General features: G+C 37.8%; 2 protein-coding genes across 8 annotated transcripts in view; one reads left to right on the top strand and one right to left on the bottom strand.

The window, feature by feature from the left end:
- ghrhra (growth hormone releasing hormone receptor a) overlaps nt 1–14394 on the top strand; it is a 49414-nt gene extending 35020 nt beyond the window's left edge. Inside the window, exons 11-13 of the mRNA XM_017707364.2 lie at nt 6947–7076; nt 9302–9343; nt 9453–14394. Coding sequence (XP_017562853.2) covers nt 6947–7076; nt 9302–9343; nt 9453–9608 — 328 coding nt within the window. The 3' untranslated portion in view covers nt 9609–14394. The remainder of the gene's footprint in view (nt 1–6946; nt 7077–9301; nt 9344–9452) is intronic.
- Nucleotides 14395–18586: 4192 nt separating this feature from the next.
- adcyap1r1a (adenylate cyclase activating polypeptide 1a (pituitary) receptor type I) overlaps nt 18587–22581 on the bottom strand; it is a 67166-nt gene continuing 63171 nt past the window's right edge. For 4 of the 7 annotated variants that reach the window (XM_017707379.2, XM_017707377.2, XM_017707384.2 and 1 more), the window contains one exon: nt 18587–21703. In XM_017707379.2, coding sequence (XP_017562868.1) covers nt 21479–21703 — 225 coding nt within the window. In that variant the 3' untranslated portion in view covers nt 18587–21478. The remainder of the gene's footprint in view (nt 21704–22581) is intronic. The other 3 variants (XM_017707380.2, XM_017707383.2, XM_017707385.2) reach the window with 1 other exon arrangement.

Here is a 22581-nt window from a genome sequence, read left to right as displayed (position 1 = left end):
TAATTGATTGCGTTACGGAAGTGATCTCCGTTTTCTGCCAGACACATGAAGGGGTATGGGGGTATTTACGCAGATGTTGCAAATGGAAGTTAAAAGTCGTGACTGCTGTCCAGCGCTTACTTCATCGCTCTGATGCAGGGGCATCCCAGCTTGTTCGAAGCTCCGTATACTGAGGAGCACACTGCACATTGTTTCAGTCAGATTGCTACGTCCTACAGAAAGTTATTATTATTTGGGGCCTCTTTTGAGTGAATCTCCCTGTAGTATTTAACATCTGAAAACCTGGAAACCTGGTTTAGATCTAACTAACTGAAGATAATATTATTTTAGTTTATCTTGGGTAAAAAGTTGGTCCCCACAAATGTTTTGTATAATTTGCTCGCATACTGCACCATTCTTTAAATATTTACAAGCAGTAGGGTTTAAAATTGTCTTCAACAACATCTTGAAGACTGACAAATGCATACATTCATACAGGGTAAGTCTTTATATCCTTTATAGCCTTTATTTTTCTGCTGAGTTCAGTTGACTCTGGCAGAGGCAACTGTTTGTGCGGAAGAGGAACAGTGCTCCTCAGCCTTCAGCAGGAGATTCTGTTCATACCAATTAGGACAGAGCTGAGAATGGCTGATGTTCCAGCTGTTAGAGCATCCTTTATGCATGAGTGAAATCCTCACAAACCGGCTCAACGCTGACAAGTAACACAGTGGGTGATAGCACACACTTTCTATTTTAATCCCTTTCTTTTGTCTCATTGCCCAAAAGCAAGCAGTATTAAAGGACCTGGCAGTGCGATAAGTTTGATTAAAAACATAACTAATAAAAGACAAGAGCCCTTCCCTTGAAAAGGTGCTCTTCACCTTGATAATGCCATAGTCAAACAACTGTAATGCAGTCATTCAGTTCGTCAAATAATGGGAAGCCGTTGTGTAACTTTTCCTATGACAACAACGCATAAGAAATGTTTCATTTGCTCAGACCTGGAGGGAACCTTGGACTGTATAATTCTGTCATCAGTCTTCCATTCCACTCTTTTTTTGTAGCAGCGGCAATGAATAATGAAAAAAAGCACTTCTAGGCATCTTATATGCAGTAATGTCTATGAGGAATTCTGATAAAATACACTATAAAGGGAATGCATTGAATTTACTTGATTCAACTATGAAAGACCGCAAGATATAATTGTGTTGCTGTAAAAATTAGTTCATGAAATAAATTCAGTACATTGAATTTTCAGGGTACCTTTTGGAGTTACATGTAATATTAGATCCCAGTTTATGCTTTTAAACACTAATGAGCTGCAGTACGCAGTAGTGAGTCAATACCAAACCTTCAACACATCTAGTATTCGGGGTCCACTCTTGGCCAATGACTCTGAGAATTAAATACACAAAATGCCTTAATTCTGTTGACCACTTTTTTCCATTAATACTGGCTTGAGGGACAGTTTGAGGCATCTGTAATACACACAAAACATTTGGGTAGCATAAGTTTGTATAATTTCTAGCCTTTATGATATGTCAATGCTTCTCACCAGCCACTGAAAGCACAAACTCTGCTCACCAAAACATTTTCAATACATCTACCTATGCCAGAGAAGCAACATGTGGCTCTGGAGCCACACACGGCTCTTTTATTGGCCTCTTGTGGCTCCATAGCAGAATTAGATTTTTAGGTAAAAATAAAAGAATCCTCCTTTGCAGTAAAACAAAGCTCTGCTGATTGTTCAAACACAATGTTTTAATCCATCCATCCATCCATCCATTTCCATTGGATGGATGGATAGAAATGTTTTAATAATAAACAGAATTAAACATTGTAGTTAATGAATAACTTTTAATGTAAAACTGCCCAGACTGCTGGTCATCATATCAACACAGGCAGCAATCTCACCTAGCTAGTAGCTAATGAAAAAGCAAAGAAAAAGTTTTAAGACAAACTTGTAAAATTTGGAGAAGAGTAGACTTATTTGCATTTATAAGCACTCAAGCTGGTTTACTGATACGTTTAATCTGCAACAGGAAACTCTCAAACACTAAAAAGCCACAAAGCTGAAGTCAGTTTCTTGTTCAAGTATTTGTAAAATTGGAACAAAAAGCTGGTGAATAAGAAACTAAAAAAAATCAAATGTTATGAGAAACTATTCTACTTTTGGAAAAGTTTCCTGCCGGAGATGTGAGAAAAGAGGCTATAGCTGAGCTTAAGCTTAAAGCAGAACAAAGTAAGTGCGTTTTTGTTGTGTGTAATACTTTTTAGTCTATGCTAGCACATTAGTACATACTGAGACATTGTTACAGCCAAGATGTTAAAATGGACATAAAATGTTGTGGCCTCCAAGGTGGTTTGATTCTTGCTGAAAGGACAAAATGGCTGTTCTTAACATTTGGGTTGCCGACCTCTGGTCTATATACTGCATCACTCTGCTAAGGAAAATCATTAAGCTGAATCTTCTTATTCACCAACTTCTTCTTCAAATTTTCATTCCACCATAAATGTTGCTGCAGTTAAATTCTGGCTTCTGTGCAACTGCTGCATCATTTAAGGCAAATTTCGGTAAGAAGCCAACTTTAGCCTTTAGTGCTGGGAGTGCAGAAAATATCACCCATCTGCTTTGGAATGAAAACTTTACTTTAAATCTGGTTAACTGGTTAATAATGGTTCAATATTGGTTAATAATGGTTCAGTCTTAAAAAAGTAAGAATACAGTGACAATTTTCTCAGTACATCATTTCTCTAGTCCTGTAGCCTTTTTAAACTTGAGTTGTATCCTCATTATGTGAAATAAGCTATTCGTACAACCCCAATTCCAATGAAGTTGGGACATTGTGTAAAACATAAATAAAAACAGAATACAATGATTTGCAAATAAAATGATTTGAATACACTAGAAAGACAAGATATTTAATGTTCAAACAGATAAATATATTGCAAATATTCACTCATTTTGAATTTGATGCCTGCAACATGTTCCAAAGAAGTTGGGACAGGGGCATGTTTACCACTGCGTTACATCATCTGTCCTTTTAACAACACTCAATAAGCATTTGGGAATTGAGGACACTAATTGTTGAAGCTTTGTAGGTGGAATTCTTTCCCATTTTTGCTTGATGTACAACTTCAGTTGCTCAACAGTCCAGGGTCTCCGTCAGATTTTGTGCTTCATAATGCGCCACACATTTTCAATGGGAGGCAGGTCTGGACTGCAGGCAGGCCAGTCTAGTACCCGCACTCTTTTACTTCGAAGCCACGCTGTTGTAACAAGTGCAGAATGTGGCTTGGCATTGTCTTGCTGAAATAAGCAGGGACGTCCCTGAAAAAGACGTTGCTTGGATGGCAGCATATGTTGCTCCAAAACCTGTATGTACCTTTCAGCATTAATGCTGCCTTCACAGATGTGCAAGTTACCCATGCCATGGGCACTAACACACCCCCACACCATCAGAGATGCTGGCTTTTAAACTTTGCGCTGATAACAATCCGGACAGTCCTTTTCCTCTTTGGCCCGGAGGACACGACGTCCGTGATTTCCAAAAACAATTTGAAATGTGGACTCGTCAGACCACAGGACACTTTTCCACTTTGCGTCATCTAAACAAGTGTTTTTTTGAGCATTCCTCAACTTTCCCAGTGTTTTGTTGCCCCTGTCCCAACTTCTTTGAAACGCGTTGCAGGCATCAAATTCACAATGAGTGAATATTTGCAAAAAACAATAAAGTTTATCCGTTTGAACATTAAATATCTTGTATGGTAGTGCATTCAATTGAATATAGGTGGAAAAGGAATGGCAAATCACCGTATTCTGTTTTTATTTATGTTTTAACGTCCCAACTTCATTGGAATTGGGGTTGTAAATATAATGCAGCTATATTAGGTGTAATCTACAAATTTTTATCTTATCACTATAATCTGTAGCTACTCCAAACATTAGGTACTTAAGGATGCTGTAACCCCTTACATGGCCAGGGCCTGCTCACGGGTCCCAAAATTTTATTACACACTTCTTTAACCTAAGAATAACTCAGCCAGTTTGCACTGAAGTCCCTGTAGTTACTGTAAATAGCCTGTGATTTTAAGGGGTTAATCTCTGCTGTATGTCCAAAATTTTGTGGAAGGCCTTCCCACAAGAATGGAAGAGTGGAGGTTGTAAGGCCGCAAGTGTCCTCTATGTTGACTTCATATTAACCCCTTAAATGGCCAGGGCCCACTAAGTTTTATTACACATTTCTTATGAATACCTCAGCCAGTTTGCATTGAAGTCCTTGTAGTTATTGAATAATAAGCCTCAGTATTTAATAAGTATGTGATTTTATGGGGTTAATGACTCCATATTAATGCCCATAGTTTTGGAATAAAATGTCCAACAAGCTCATGTAGGTGTAATGGTTATGTGTCCACATACTTTTGGCCATGTACTCTACTTTTACATACCTTGACATCAAAGTTGACAAAAGCAGCCTTTATGTCAGATGCCTATCAGAATAAGCATAATTAATGTTTATGTAGGTTTATGTCAGTTTACAAGCGTATGTCGGTGTTTTGTAGCTTTATGAATCTGACCTACATTAAAGTGTTACTGAAGATTCTTCAGATGAGTTGTAACATGTTAGGAAAATCACCTTTGCCATAACAAAATAAAACACTTACATTTTTTATATGTGTATTATAAGACATGTGGATATAGAACTCACTTATTAAACACACATTATAATCAATAATCCTCTTTTTTAACAAGAAAAATTGGAAATTATTTTCCAGCATTTTATCCTGCAGCAATCAGGAAAAAAGGTCAAAAGGTCCTGGTGGGACTGACTAGTGTATTTGTATTTTTCACACTGACAAACCTAATACCGACACTTATAGAGCACAGCACTGAGAAAGAGACAGTGTGATATAATGAAGTGTCTATGTCACTGTAACTTACATGCACATTGTTAGCGTTTAGGCTAAATGAAACATGAGCGATGACCCAGCTAATTCACAGTGTTGACCTCCGATCCCAGAAATAGTGCATTACACAATCAGAAACTAATACTGCCTCCCTGCCTCTGGTGTAATCAAGGCGGATTGGGAAGCGTGATGTGAAGTGAGCTAACGGCAATTAGCATGGAAATGACAATTAGCTGAGGGCAGCTGGGTTTAAGCTCCTGATGTAATTATAGTTGAGGGAACTTTATTTTTAGATTAAATCAAACTTGTTTAGATGGCCACCGTTGAGCTAAATAGTCACAGCTTGGTTAAGTGGCTGAGAAAGTGTTTTTTCAACAATATCTCTCCATTAAATCACTCCCAATATTGTGAAAACTAATTCAGCCCAGCAGGTTTCCATGTCAGTGTGGAATGCTAATGCTAGTGCTGAAGCAATGTAGGCTAGATCCAGCTATTTTTTTTTTGCACAGAGGGTTGAGATATTTAGAGATATTCAAATATAAGGCCAAAACTCATTATATAAACTCATTTCATTCCATGTTTACGCAATTACACATTTGCATTTAGAATGGGTTATTAGCAAATGGGTTTATGCAGTACTGACTTAGCATTACAGCTCCGTATAGGCTGGTGTTCTGAGTGTAAATTGAAGTTCTGTTCAGTGAAGAGTTGATAGAATGGTTGAGGTCAAGACTAGGCTTTGTCTGAAAATGTGTTTCTGTAGACATTGATACATGCCATACATATTACTTGCAACTGTGTTAGGTATGCTTATCTTATGCTTGCACTCATTGGGCGTTTTATCCATTTTATCAGAAACACTTTTGCTATTATTTACTCTAGAACATTTGCCCGTCTACCATGCCCAGTGTAAAATGTCTCCACAGGACCACTGCTGATCAGTGCCTGAGACTGACCCACCAACTAAACAATATTTGGCCAGAGGTGGCTGTATTGTGGTCCTTTTCCATGATGAATAGGGTAGAGGTTAGAGCTTGAACCATTTGTCTGAACATGATGAGACTCGACTGCTCAATTCAGGTTTGGACGTCATATCCCAAATATGTGTCAGCCTCAGTTCCGATTCAAATTTCCTGTTTGGGTTCTCACAGCCCGTCTCTCACCTGTTAATAGATTTTACCCTGCATTTCCCACTGCCACTTCATTCTTCCCATTTACTACTAAGATACACACATACACACACACACACACACACACACACACACACACACACACACACACATATATATATATATATATATATATATATATATATATATATATATTGTTGCTGGAGTTTTGAAATAGGAGTTTGGGGCAGCATCCTTACATTTACAAGATGGACCAATAAGGTAGAAGTGTCAAAGTGTGGACAGTGAGTGGACCCAGTGTTTAAAACTCCAGCAGCACTGCTGTATGTGTTCAACTTATACCAGCACAATACACACGAACACACCACCACCACATCAGTGTCACTGCAGTGCTGAGAATAATCCTCTACCCAGATAATACCTACTCTCTAGTGGTCCTGTGGGGTTCTTGACCACTGAAGGACAAGATAAAAATAAGAAATGAAAACAAAATGAAAATGAACAGAATGTCTGTCACTTCTTAAATCTGTTGGTAGTTAATCTAACATGTAAAGTCTTAGGTCCAGCAACTGAAGTCCTTACCAGTGGGTACAGTTGCTTGGCTGTGTCTATGTAGATACCACAGGAAAAACATTGATTGGATAATTGTCCATTGGGCATTTACTTACTTTAACCATTTTGTTTCTAACCACAAATTAACAATGAAATACTTGCAATAATTTCTGTGCTAAACTATAAGAAGAATGACATTTATACTAAATAGAAATGAACTAAAATTGCAGACAAGTATTTTTGTATCTAACAGAAATCATTATGCCTTCTCTGAAAGCCTGGAAGGCCTTGAGAGTTCCCCTCTGGTGTACAGTATGCATGCATCATTTCCTGTGCAACTTTTAATCTAAACCTTGTCCATATGGATGCTTTTGCAGGAGGCTGGCCAAGTCCACTCTGTTTTTGATCCCTCTGTTTGGGATGCACTACACAGTGTTTGCTTTCCTGCCAGAGAACACAGGAGAGACAGCACGACTCTACATTGAGCTTGGTCTAGGCTCCTTTCAGGTGTATATGAGTGTTCGTTTTTGCATTTATGATCTTGTGTGCCTGTGTGTGTGTGTGTGTGTGTGTGTGTGTGTGTGTGTGTGTATGTGTGGTGACGGTGGTGGGGGGTAGGGGGGGTGGGGAGTGGGATGCCCTTGGTAGTATAGGAGATTTTATGAATTAAAATATATACATTTGAAGTACTACTATATGCTTACCAGCCACCATTTCTGATTTACATAATTGCACCATTTATAAAAATAAACATTACATTCATTGCATTAGGACTAACTGAGCATTCAGGGAGAAAATGTCATTTATTTTAAAATTGTGGTGGACAATATAACAACATTTTATAATTAGCATAGTGAATTACATCACAATATATTTTTCTGAGTAGATCATGATCGATACTTATTGGGATCAACAGTGTTTAAACTTGTGATCTCCCAATGGACCAGTGTGTAGATGGCGGAGCCCTGTGATGTTTTATCTTTGCAATATTGCCCACCCTATTGTGAGACCAGTATATAAAGAACTTACAACAATCTTTAAGATATTTTTTAAACATACCAACTTAGCAGCACTTTCTGTGAATCCTGTGTGCCTAATGCGACATGATATATGGCATAATATCTTACATAATATCTTATAATAAAAATAAGCTCGTGCAGCAGCTTATACAAGGTTGTAGTTACATGCATAATACTATAGAGTATGTAACTTTATAAAGTCAGATTTCATAAGACATCACAATATATATTCATAACAACATTGTAAACATGAATGTTGTAATGCACTATAACACACTATAACAAGGTCTATTGTATTATTTGTATCACAGCAGACCCAAAAAAAAAGAATGAAAAAAGACCTTTTTTAAAGCATGACTGTTATATGTAGTGTGAATTTGGTAGAGTTTGTTTATTTGTAACTAACTGAAAACTGTAATGCAGTGCTAACAGGCTACAGGTACCAGACTGTTAGCAGTTAGTAATCAAAGCTAAATGGTTAGCAGCCTAAAGAGCTGTTTATATTAGCCAATAGATAACTTGCAGCTGTCTTATTTAGTTATACAGCTAACAGTAACAATAGCTTTAAGATAGCTTTGCTAATTCAATCTCTAAACTGTCACCGCATTGGAGCAGAGCAATGCACACACACCTGCATCTCAATATGTAAGACAGACGCGTCGATACCATGAAGTGTACAGTAACTTCCCCGCACCACACATTTTTGCAGTCTTTACAGGCTTTAAGTGAAGCTTGAAGTGAAAAAAGAGAATTATTTCACTCCACTTATAACCAGTAAAGATCACTTATAACCTTATCCACTTAAGCCTGTAGTGAAGCTCTATGAAATGGTATAGTACCTTAAGACAAAAGTGCTGGCAACGTTCTTATGAACAGATATTCTCATTTGTTATGGAGCCTGACTTTATGACTTTTGCTCTTGCTCCTTTAACTGTTATGCATGTAATTGTAACTCCTTAAGATCGTTTATGCAAGCTTATGCTCGTTGTTATAAGGCACTGTATGCCATATAATGCCTTGTAAATCCTTTTCTAATGCACTATGAATGCAGGACAAACACTTCTATGTTAACAAATACTATGCATAGTGTTAGTTCAGGCAGGCCATGAAGTCAAGCTCAGGCCCCAATCTCAAATCACCAGCTGTTGTCAGCTGATCTCAGTCAGCTAAAGGCTCAGCTGATCGGCTTCTATGCTTATGCTAAATTCATCAGGCCATTTATTTAAGCCGCTTTAGCCGACCATTGTCGTGCTCCCTCCGTGGGCCACTTTGTAACCCCACTTCTACCCCAACTCCTCCTTCATGCTGTGTCTGACTTAATTAAAGTAATGATTGCTAGCATTGATGCCTGCCCTGTGCTGGGGATGTCCTAGAACAGAACCATACCACTAAATATAACTTCCTGCAAATGTAAACTAAAGATTTTCTTTTACAAATTTTTATTTTGTTGCTGTTCTGAGAAAAAAATGTATTTCTGAAATGGTAACTGTATAATATAATTATATGTTAATGTAACAAAATCTAGTTTCAGATCATTTTGGACCACTTTTTTTGCAAAATGTTCACACAATGTAAAGAGCAGCTGGCCTTTTTAAACGGAGACACAATAAAAAATGTGGAGTTATAACATTTTAATACAACAGTAACAGTTTGCTTGTTAAAAATCCTATACGTCTATCCTTGAAAATACTAATAATGCTCTTTTATCTCCAGGGCTTTGTGGTGGCTCTACTGTACTGTTTTCTCAATGGAGAGGTAAGCATTTTCATTATGGTAATACTAGCAACGTTATCTTATTAGACTCTCCTTTACTTCACTGCCAGTCACAGATGTGTGATTGTGTGGATTCATACTGTCCCCTCAGGTGCAGGCAGAGCTAAAGAGAAGGCTGAGAAAGTGGCAGACCCAGACTCATCTGAGTCCCGGCAAAAAGCGACGCATCACTGTCACCCAGATCACCGTGCTGGAAAGAGCCGACCCACAGGCAGCTGTGTGTTCTGGTAACATGTCATCAGTGTGAACATGCAGGCTTGACCCCACCGTTGCGTGTCATTAGCGAGTGGGAACTTGCTGTCTTGTTCTGAGGAGCGAAGAGTTTCGGCACAGCTGGATTTGTCTGCCTGGAAGCAAAGGGATGGAGCTTGGATCAAGAAGCATTAAGCTGGAGTGTGAAACACTGAGTTGGTCTCAGGAGGATTCTCAGGATTTTCGCTTTTAGGACAGAGTATCAACACACAGCTTTGTGTTGCGGAAGATGTCTGGCTAGATGTCTAGCCCTGCTTAATGTAAGGGAAAAAGACGTCTCTACAAACTTGGCATAGGATCCCGAGTCTTTATTCTAACAGTAACCCTAGAGTTAGCTTGAACCACCTCCAAAGAATCTATAGTATGTACTCATAAAGGTTTGCTGCTAATACTGAAAAATAATGTAAATTAAGTCTTAGTCCTTTGTGAGGGTTCCTAATGGATTTTCGACCTATGCTCTTGGTTTGGCAGAGCTCCTGGGGGGGTCCCCAGGCAATGAGGTGACGTATGTATTCATGCATACTATTTTCACAATATATTTTGTGATGTTTACCTCAGTATTTACAGGATTCTCTTAATTTCATATCCATTAGTTTTAATGAAGGCATGCACACCAGTGCTGATGTTTGGTGTCTACTCGTGACGCCACTCCCAGCGGTAGTTGATAGCAGGCAGGTTTGGAGGGTCATGTAAGATGTAAAACCAAATTACAATTCAGTTTGCCAGACAAATGTATGACATTCTGGTTATGTGCAGCAAAAATACCTGTAAGCTATTGTAAAGTGTAACCATCACATGTTCTCACACTGCAAACTCTGCTAACAAAAGAAAAGCATATTTATTTTCTCTGTATCTTCACTGCTGTTGCTGACCTGAAGGCATCTAGGTGTCGTTTTGTGGTGGTTTGAGATGTTTTAAAAGCTTTAAACATCTACAGAAGCTTTAAACTTCTTCAGTTCTACACCCGAGTGACACTCAGTGCACAAGACTGCATGGTTATTCAGACTGATTGAGTTTGCAGTTTATGCAGGGGGAGGAGTCAATTGTTGAAGACAATGATTTTTTTTTAAAATAAGTCAAATTTAAAAATGTAAAAAATAGGAAATTTATTCAAACAATTAACACAGGACCCTGCAAGCCCCCCTCAATTGAAACACGCTTTAGAGAAAGGTAAAAATCCTGTATAACCTGATTAGAGGTAGATTGCACCTACATTTTTGTGAAAGTACATGAAGTATTCACATCAGACAACTACAGTGTTTGAGTTCCCAGTCAAATGTTTGACGTTGTAGCTAATTGAGACATGTTGGAAAACACAACCACAAAAAATGCAAAAAAATTACACTGGATCTGCCTAAACAGTGTAGTCTTTCACATGCAATCAAATTAATCCATGTTTCCTGACCAAAGCATGTCATAGGTATGGGTGTTTCTTTCTTACTATGCTAGTTAAGCCACAGTTAAGCTGCAGTTAACTCATGTCAAATGAATCTGAAAAAAATATTCCTTTTTAAAGCCAAATTTCAGCTGTATTAGTTTTACCAGAGGAGGTGCAGTAAAGTGATTTGTGAGTTGTTTGACTGGCCGCTTCATATGACATAAAGTATCTGTGTTACTTCCTCAAATAATTTTATATTACCTGCATTTAAACGTCATAGCTAGAACTTTTACTTCAACATTAAGACAAGCATTAGCCTAACCCTAAAAAGTCTGATAGCAGGTGTGGTATTTAACCTGTTAGTAAACAGTAAATGTATGTTTTCTCAATGACGGTAAAAATCTGTAAAATTACAGTAATTTAATGTCCCAGAAATACAGCCTTTTACTATAGTCCAACAGTTTCACTAGTTCAACTAGTTATTCTGACATACCGTATTTTACCATAACAATAACAGAATCAACCACTGAAATAAATGCAAATGTCTGAATTTACCTTCTATTTCTGTGAAATGACAACAGCAGTGTTACAGTATGTATGGTTATCACTTACCAGAAGACTATGGACATGGCAGACTTGTACTGGATTAAAATCACAGATCTCATTGGTAATAACCACAGCACCTCCCTGGGTAAACCTAATCCAGCTCGAGAACCGCTACTTCTTCCAGTCCAGAGGACATCAACCAGAAGATAACAAAAACTAATAACAAGAAGACACATCAGGCATGAGAACTGCTTCAAATGTTCTGTACCAAAGGATCCTGCAGTGTTTAAACAAAGCCAACCCACTTCATTAATGCACATCAAATGCTCCCAGACTTGCCTGCTTAAAGCTTAATGCTAATTGCTATTCTCCCCAATATCCAAGTAGATTGTCTGCTGCAACCAACTGCTGCGAGTAAATGAAATTTAGAGCTCCATGACTTTGCTCTATTTAGGGGGAGCCTATGCATCAGCCTGGTCCCAGAGATGAGAGCATGTAGCCTGAGCCTGTAAACCCCATTCTGAGTCCCATGCTGCACCACTGGAGGCAAGCTAGAGAGAGCTTCAGATCCAGCGTCTGGTTAACGTCACACAATGATTAATGTTGCAAATGCTCTTTTGAAGTCGGTAGCGTAGTTAATATTCAAAAAGTTCTGAGGCACCTCGTTCCTGTGAAAAAAACGTTTTCTCGTTAATTGCGTCTGGTTGGGTTTGAACCCCTACTTTCTGAAATAATTTGCAGCCAGTTGTTTTTGGCAGCCCTGAAGGTTTCAGTTATGGACATGACGCTACAGCACGCTGTGTAGATGGTACCAATGCAGAGCATAAAGACAGAAGAAATTTAAGTGTAAATACTCAAATATAAATGTACATGTTGTATATATGTATAGATGTATACTATCAGGTAAGCAGAATTACTAGGATTGTAGCTTAGACCGGTCAGCTTTGAATTTTTTGCTTATGTGCCACGTCCAAGCTACGACTTATGTGAACTACAGGAAACTACTGAAAGCTCAAAAATAACTGGAGCACACAGACTGTAAAATATACATGTGCAAGATAATGAACTTTCAGTTTACATTTTGAATGTTGTGATATCTACCCTTCCCTTTCCCCCTACATTTTTCATCATTGCTTTAAGACATTTATAAATATATGTCATACTGCAAAAAATGAGATCTTGGTACATGAGCGAGTGTGTGTGTGTGTGTGTGTGTGTGTGTGTGCATATATATATATATATATACACAATTCCAATTATGGCACTGTTTCCTAGAAATAGGTACAATAATTCTATTAATCTCATCATTCCTGCTATAAACTCATTATGAGAATTGTTAGATACGTTGCCTACATTACTTGTCAAGATATCACTTCTTGCAGTGCAGTCTTCAGTATCTGTAGGATATTGCAGTGTTTCATTAGGATTAGCAGGCTGTAGGTTAGAGAACTAACATCTCAGTGCTGAGAAAAAGCATCCCTACCTAATGACAACCAACCATGCAAAACATCACGGAAAATAATGATCTTATGATGAGTTGCAGTCATATGGTACTAACATCAGTTGTACTAATTGGTAAAGAAGGTAGTGCTTTTACTATACATAAATAATAATAATAATAATAATAATAATAAAATAAATGAAGGTTTCAATAATAATAATAATGAAATAAATGAAGGCTTTAACCCTTTACTGCATGGCATTGCCTTATGGCAACATTTGCTTTTTTAACATTTTTTGCCTGACTACGATATAAAAGTCTTTTTTTTACTTTTTATTTGGAAAACTGAAGGGTTTCTGTGTAGCATGGTGTGCTTTTATCTGACAACATGCCTTCCTGGTGCAGTCTGGACTAGAGGTCTGACAGTATCCCTGACAGAATATGTTTCAGGCTGGGTTTGGGCCGAATTTTCATGTGCAGCATTGAGTTAGTTTTGACACTTTGGCTTTCTAATTAGTGATTTTTTATATAGTAGATTTGGCTAATTTACTCTGTTGCAATCCCTCTCTCACACATTTGGTCTCTTGTGCTCTTTCTTGTAGCGTTAGCTGCATTTGGAATAGCTCTGAAGTTTGAGGAGTAGGTGAACGTTCCTCTGGATAACATAGATGATGAGAGGGATGTGGTGGGTTGGTGAAAAGAACACAGCAGATATTTCCCTCGCTTGTTAAGTTTTCCTGAAGTGATTGATGCATTCCTACAGTAGCGAGAGGAGCTTTTTTTTGTTTTGTTTTTTTGGCAACAAAAAGGCTAACAGTTGACCAGATGATAGTAGATCCCCCCCCCCAATTCCACACAAAAATAAACAGAAAATAAGGACTTGGTGGATAACAGATGTAGAAATGAGCAGTTTCAGTACCAGTACCAGTCCCAGCATCATATCTTCTGTTACTCACCTCAAGTTTTCACCCACACAGCACACATCTGGAGAGGCCAGGCCTCTGAAACACACTCAAAGTTCAAATTCAATTCATACAACAATCTCAAGAAAACAAGTCAAACACAAACTGGGGGAGCTTGACATTTCTTTTTCATAAATGAAACCAGTTTAGATTGTATTGATCTTGTACAAAATGACAAAAAAGTACAACTGTTGCAGTATGGCAACAGCACAAGAAACGGCAACTGCAATCTCCAGAACACACAGATCTATATTCTTAAAACATGATGTAATAAGAAATGGCAGGTACTGGTTTAGTGGAAAGGTAGTGTACTGGTTGACTCCCAGTATATCGTTGCTGTTGGAAGAAAACCTTGTATATCCATTTTTTGGCATTTTTCATTTTTTGACATAATTTGAAAGTATATGTTACTCTTTACATTGTTTGTGATGAGTGGCGTAAAAGAATTGACCCAAAATGACATGGGAAAAATTCTGGTTCCATTGACTTACATTGTAAGTGAAGTATGTTTTTTCCTTCTCCTGTAAAGTTACTATTTTGGAGATACAAGGTTTTCTTCCGACAGCAGCGATATGCAATATAGTTCCACTGTTGCATGCTGTGGCCCTGTCGCAAACAAAATGCAAAGTATCCTCAAAATCATTTTTTTCCCATTAAAAAAAAAAAAAAAAAAAAAAAAAAAAATATATATATATATATATATATATATATATATATATATATATATATATATATATATGTGTGTGTATCTATATATGGACAAATTGTCATTTTAATTTTTATGACTTCACATTTTTTTCATGTGTATTTCATAACTCATGCAGTAAAGGGTTAATGATTAATTTGATTCTACAGACCATAAGAAAGCACTGAACTGGAATGCAGTGCTCTAAAATACAGTACATGTGTATGGGTGATGAGTCTTAATGTGATAATACAAAACATCCATCACAGATTCACCTATTTATTGAATATTTTGGCACTTTTACAAAGAAATAAATATATATTCTCAAAGAATGTTATACCATCAGTGTCTCTGTACTGAATGTAGGTTGATGCAACAATTAAAGTGTTGCGTGTTCCCCAAAGTTATCAACAACAGCCATTTACAATGAACCCATCTTGTCTCTGAATACATCTGTTTCTCTCAGACAAACACACCAACACCCCTTAGCAGACAATAAAAATTCACATAGAAATACAAAAAGTTGGCACAAACACCAGAAATACCAGAGTCATTTTTGTCAACAATGGAATTCAACATGTAGAAAATGTTCAACAAGGACCTTTGATCTTTCGTTATACATGAAAGCTGGAAAAAAGGCAGGCTAATGATACACAACAGCTTAGCTGGAAAATACAATACAATTCAGTTCATGTAATACATTCAGGGTTCATAAAAGAGTCCACAGTACAACTAGTCCACTAGTCTGTTCTACGATGAATCCATCTGAAGCCCATGTAGAGACCCCATGGGGCCTGCTCAGATTCCATTATTTACCACCCAAAAGCTCCCACAGTCCTGCGGTCTCTACATGGCCGGCACAGTAATGAAAGATAACAAAACAACACCACCTAGTGGCAGGCATATGTATTACACACATCCATACAGTTCAACAGCTGACACTGGATTATAACAGCTTTGAGACATGGTCGTTACCTTCTGAGCTCATTCCGCTCAGAATGACAGCTGGTGTCAAGAACATAGAAAGCAGCAGATTTATGTTTTCTTTTTTTTCTTTTTTTATCTTTTTCATGCAGGCACACAACGTCTATAGCCACCCCTCCCCACTAACATATTGTATTTCTCACTGTACATTCTATACATGATCTGAAACGCGTTCAGGAAATGTCATATGACCTCAGTGACTAACAAGTGTCTGATCATTCTCTTTACACTCTTTGTATGTTGTAAGTTCTTCTCCTGTACTGAATACTTAAAGGGAAATTCCACCCATTGTTCCAAGTTTCTGCATAATGAAACATGTTAAGATGTAAACAGTGTCATTAGAGTGGTTGTAAGTGAAATGCTCCATTTTAATGAAACTTACCAACTCTTCTTCACAATGGTAGTGATAGGAACCAGATGTCTCAGGAGTTTAAGGTCTCCCTTACAGAAAGTGATCAGATAAAACGGCTATGAATACGCTGCCTGCTGCCTGAGACCATGTCTTTCTGTAGTTTTGATAAAAGAAAGTGTTAAAAGGCAAAGTAGTTCTTAAAGAAAACTGCTGTTACTTTTTTTCAGATTTATCTCTATTTTATACCAACATGTATACATGTAAGAACTCAGAGGACGTGTAGATTCACTGGTAGTTTTGCATAGTAAATAAAATGGTTATATTTACGTTGCAGACATTGTGACCCCTGGTTTCTATCACCACCACTGTAAATAAATCGAGTCAATCATTGAACCAATGAACTTTTCACATCAAACCACTCTGAAAGACTTTGTTTATATCTCAACCATTTAATCATGAAGAAATGCTTTAAAATGGGGTGAATTGCTCTTTAAAGGAATACTCCATCATTATTCAACCTCATCACTATCTGATACATCTGTAGCACAGGTCAATTATCATGAGCATTAAACTGCGTGTACTGAGAAAAGAACAGAAACGGACTCAAAATAAACTTACAAGAGAAGCCCATACGCAGGTGCTGAATTCAAAAGTAACCGGAACTACTTTTTACCGTGTTGCTCCAGAGTTGTTGCCAGATTTATTTTTCGGTCTCAACCAAGTCCAGCTACAGTTAACGTTTTTATTTTTTTAACTGTCACTAGTGCATGCTGACTCACCCTCACAGAGCCCTGCTGGAAAAAACCAGCATATCGCTGCAGTCAGAACAAAACCTCGTATCTCCCAAATGGTAACTTTCCAGGAGAAGGAAAAAACCTACTTTACTTTCAATGTAAGTAAATGTAACCAGAATTTTTTCCAAGTACTTTTTGGCCATTTCTTTTGGTCCGTTTATCATGAAATTTATAATGTAAAGGGCCACTGGTAGGTTCAAATGATGTCAAAAACTGAAAAACGCCAAAAATGGAGATACACTGCTTTGTCCCAACAGCAGCGATATATTGTGTTTTGGATGCTGGTATGATGGTTAGCAGCAAATGTAGTTAATATGCTCGTCACCAGCAAGACCAGGATATATTGTATATTGGATGCTGGTATGCTGATATGCTGGTATGTTGGCAATGATGGATGACTAGCTGAAGCAGACCAGATCAGCATGGAATGCATGCTGGTCAATGCTGGATTTTAAGTAGGGGGGTTAAAGGGGACTGGACTGAACCAAAGCAGAGCTTTAGCAGCTTTACTTAACCTCAGCGGCAAACAGAGCTGAACCCTGATGCAGTAGAATAGAACTGATAGAAGTGTAAGCAGTTTCATGTAAAATCTACTTATCTATTCACTGTGAACCATGGTGAGATATAACTTCTAACTGGTTTTAAATTCTTGAAGGGAAGTGTTTTTGATGAGTGGAAGAACTCTTTGGCACAGTTAATTCTGCTAATTTAAATGCTTTCCATCTTTGTCATAAAATAGAAGATATCCTAATTTAATTAGGATGCCATTGGTTGGATTCATTCCGAGTGGGCTCTGAATGCCAAGAAACTTGCAATCTATATTACAGTTGTGTTTGTAGGCGGAAGAGCGGGTACTTTTGCCTGAAGAAGATCCTCGCTTTGCATACAGTATTTATGGTAATTTGTACTGGAAGGTGATAAAGACTAGTTAAGGGTTGGTCTTGAAGAAGTCCCTGTTTCTTGGGTTTTGGTCTTGGCTCAGTTTCAATTTCAATTGGAGCTGGTCTTGACTGAGTCTCGCTTTCATTTGGACCCAATCTTGTCTTGGATGTTTTTATTTGGACTCGGTTTTGACTTTGTCTTGCTTTTATTTGGACTCAGTCTTGACTTGGTCTCACTTTCATTTGGACTCTGTCTTGGCTTGGTCTCGCTTTAATTTGGACTCAGTCTTGACTTAGTCTCGCTTTCATTTGGACACTGTCTTGGCTTGGTCTCGCTTTAATTTGGACACAGTCTTGACTTAGTCTTGCTTTCATCTGGACTCGGCCTTCACTTAGTCTCGCTTTCATTTGGACTCAGTCTTGGCTTGGTCTCACTTTCATTTGGACTCAGTCTTGACTTAGTATTGCTTTCATTTGGACTCGGTCTTGACTTAGTCTCGCTTTCATTTGGACTCGACCTTGAATAAGTCTCACTTTCATTTGGACTCTGTCTTGACTTAGCTTTGCTTTCATTTGGACTCAGTCTTGACTTAGTCTTGCTTTCATTTGGACTCAGTCTTGACTGGGCCTCGCTTTTGTTTGGACTCAGTCTTAATTTGGTCTCAACCCCCTTTAGACCTGTCTTGACTCAATCTGGACAAGTCATGGTCTTGGACTTGACAAAGGTGGTCTTGACCACCCCAAAGACTTAAAAATGACAGTTCTTCAAGGGTTCTTTAGTAAAGAAAATGAGTTCCTTGAACACTTTTTGAAAAGCCCTTTTTGAAAAAGATTCTATATAGCACCAAAATGGGTTCTTCTATTGTTACAATGTCAGGCTTGTTACAATAGAAGAACCCATTTTGGTGCTATATAGAACCATCTACAGCACATTCTCCATCAATCTGAAGAACGCTTTCACAATGCAAGAAACCCTTTAATCATGCAAAGGGCTCTTTGAGTGTTCATGGTTTTATATAGAACCATTTTCTTTACTACAGAACCCTTGAAGAAAAATCATTTTTAAGTGTGTAGGCTTCTAATGTTTCATTCAACGTTTTCAGCTCTTTTCCAAGTACAGGAAAACACTGTATCCAGCAGATGCAGCACATACTGTAGAGGTTAGGATGGAAAATGCTACAGTATTCTTTTAAGACACAATACAACAACAATTGTGAACATAACTATCACACTGATGTTTTAAAAGACACAATGTCCTTAAACCTGCACGCTGTATTGTTGCTGAATTAGATTAAAATGTCAAATATTTGCATTCATCTTCAGACTGAACAAAGCCTTAACTTGCAGTATGTATAGAAGTATTTTACACGTTTGCCACTGTGTGCACCTTAGCGACTCTTGTGAACGTTCACACACGTGAAAACAAAAATAAATCTCGACTCTTAATCGACAGATTAAAAAATGTCCAAGACCAGAATTATACAAAGCAGTTACAGGACAATCACTGAAACATGGCAAGCCACAAAAGAGCAACCTCCTTGACCAGTACCCATAATCCACTAGCGTCTGCAGTAAAAGCACAAATATATTGCACATGACGTTTTATCCATTCGATTTCACAGAACGATGACCGGTACAGGTGTGCTAATGTTCTATACATATTTTTTTTTCTGACATCAGAGGTCATGACCTCAAATTGAGTGAAGGAATAAAATAAAAAAAATAAAAATAGAAATACAATTAAACACATCAAGATATATCTCGATCACCTGCTAATGTTTATGTCGCACCAAAAAATAAAATAAAAAATAAAAAATCTGAAACAAATGCCAGTGTGATTGTCAGCAGAGTTTTGGTTATGTGAATATATTGACATCAAACCATATTTAATAAAGGGTTCGAGAATCAATTTTCCCTTCATTCACTGGGAACATTTTAGCCCTAAAATTGATTTATTTGCAGTCAAACATTCTCACAGTCCATTGTGCACTATGGCTGGCTTTCTATATTAGCAACAGAGCACTGCTCTAATATCTCAGGAGAAAAGAATTAATTGAATTTAAATTGAAAAACATCAACAGTGCATCCGTGAGATACAATTCAATGTCAGTGTCAAACGCTAGCTTAATAGTATTTTTTATATTGTAATACTAGTATAACTATTTATATTTTCTGACCAATAGGCACTTTCAAGAGTTGGTAAAACACAAAACTAGCTGTTTTAGGGCCTCTTTCAGAGCATCTATTTAACTTTTGTTTTCTTGTCATTTCTGTTCTGAAATACACAAATGAGGCAACTTCTCATATGCAAGCACTATAAAGATTACAACCTATTAACATGATATATTTTAACATCATTATTTTCTCTGTCTGAGGTTTGGCTTCCTTGTTTATTGAGAATTTGTCAAAATAACCTTAGAATTTCTTACTGATTCAACTTCAAAGGGGCATTCCGGCCTAAAACAAGCCTTTAATATGCTATTTATTACGTTACTTCACATTCTGTTTCACAGCTTCGGACCCCTCATCAGAACATGATTTTCGGTCCTTTTGGTTTTTACATCTATCACTACAATACCCAGAATGCATTTCGCAAATACAATTGGAAATGCTCCCACAGTGATAAAGAAATCCTGACTGCTAACATAGCCACTGATGTAGAGCCCAATAAATACAGACTTCCTCACAGCCCATGCTCAAGTATCCAACCCAAAGCAGGTGTACCATTTCAGGTTCCTCCCACCTTCAAGATACATCATCAAGGGATGGTTTTCCTATTACTAAAACCAGAGAATCTCACTCTAGATACTACTACGGCACCGCTTTAGGATACAGGTAGGCATGTTTATAACAGATGAACTAATGGCTAAGCTTTTCTTTCTGGCCAGAGTGCCCCTTTAAGGACTTTTACATCAGATGCTGATATTTACTTGCAGTGTTGACCTAAAAAAATCTACCAACAAAAGATAGATAAACACATAAACTACATTTACATGAATTTAGTTGCTAATTCACAAGTCTTCATGTTGTTGACATACTCTGTACTTGCGGCTGATTGTAAAAAAAATACATTTTACAACCTCTTTGTCGATTCCAACAGTAATCAGCTTAGGCATTAGGCATTTATACAAGCGATGTGAAATATATTTGATTTCTTTTAAATGGTCACTTTGATAAACACCATAGCCTGGAAATAAGAGAATATCAAAATAATCATATTTTGGCACTTACAATTGGTTTTGATGAAAAATGGCTGAAAATTCTTATGCATAAATCTTGCTATGTATTCGTTAATCTTGCCATTTTTGTTGTTTTCTTTCCGATTCTACACAATGTCGACGTTTATCTTTCTGGAAAATGAATGTAATAGGGTCATTTTAGTAGTACTCACTCATGAAATGCATTAGTTTCATTTCACTCTCAATGTTTTATAGGCAGTTGGATGTGCTCTCTCCATCCAGTCAGACTGGCTGCCAATGAGAAGGAGGAAAATGCTGAAAATATGCAATTAATATGACTGAAACTGTACTGTCTTCAATTTTCGGAGTGTTATTTGGCAGAAAGCTCCACAATTAGATTACTATTAGAAAGCACTGCTGTTTTCCTAAAGCCTGAGCGCATATTTGGCTCCAAAGTTTATCCTTGGTGTGAATCTGAGTGAGATTGTTTGAATCTCCGTAAAATATGTATTTTCACAATTTAAGTTATCATGATTAGTGATTTGTTTCTTTACTTGAAAGAGATCAGTAAGTAGCGCTTTAAGGCCCTACACTGTCCTGGCTGTAGTCGGTTGGATCGGAGGGGTGGGCTTTTGGGGGAGGAGTCACGTTGGGCGCAGCCAATCAGGCGCTCAGGTGGGCAGGTTGAGGTTGGCACTCTCGGCCTGGGGGCTGGACATGCGGATCTGCGAGCTGCTCTTGCTCAGGATGGACAGCTGCGTGCCCCCGTTCACCCCACTGCTCGCTAGCGAAGGGTGACGCTGCTGCTTCAGGTCCACAGCAAAGTACCTGTTCACCGTCCAGCTGCGCCATTTCCTCTTGATCTCCGACTGCACCTTCAGGCAGAAACTTGAAAAGGTCATTTTTTAATGGACTCAGCTGTAAGGGTACACGCGCTCTCCCACCTGCCCTGACTCCACTCCCATTTCTCAACACAGGTCACTGTCTAAAGTGTTCTTTAAAGCATCACTCGGGAAAGTGACTTAAAGGAATACTCCAGAGTTTATCAACACAATCACTGTTTGTCACATCTGTACTATGTAGCTGATTGCTATGTCATTCAAACATATTTTCATATATTTCTGAAAGAAATGAAAAGCCATTTGCTTGGAATTGACTTGAAATAAAAGCCACGGCAGTTACTGAATTCCAAAATACTAATACGTCGCTGTATAACACAAAATCAATAGTACAACCATAGGAGGGGCATGAGAGAATGTCTAGAGAAAGCGTTTTATGAAGTTGGTACAACTTTACACTAAGACTGCCCTTATAAAGAATTTATAAATGGCTTAAAATTGGTTTATTGATGGTTATTAATTAGGTAATAAACACCTTAACAGGTCCATATCATGGAACACCACACTTCCCTTGCTTTAAGTACTACCTAAACATTGTTTCTAAATGTACCATTCACTACCCAGTCCATGCAGTCCATCCAACTAAACTGCAAAAACAGACCATTTGGGCAATTTCTGTGATGTCACAAAAAACAAACTCATTCACATTTATCCATCTATTCAGTCTACATTTTATTTATGTGATGTCACTTCTTATTAATAATTTGTTATAACCAAATTAATAACCATAATACACACATTTTAAATCATTCATAAACCTTTATAAGGGTAATCTTATTGTAAGGTGGTACCATGAAGGTTCTCCAGCTTTCATTTGCCATCACTAAGGTTTTCTGGTGTTAGTGGCAACCTGGTGGAGCCATACTA

Source organism: Pygocentrus nattereri, chromosome 19, assembly GCF_015220715.1.
Source record: "Pygocentrus nattereri isolate fPygNat1 chromosome 19, fPygNat1.pri, whole genome shotgun sequence".
Taxonomy (NCBI): Eukaryota; Metazoa; Chordata; class Actinopteri; order Characiformes; family Serrasalmidae; genus Pygocentrus; species Pygocentrus nattereri.
Note: the sequence above shows the minus strand (reverse complement) of the source record. Positions and strands in the feature narration are given on the sequence as shown.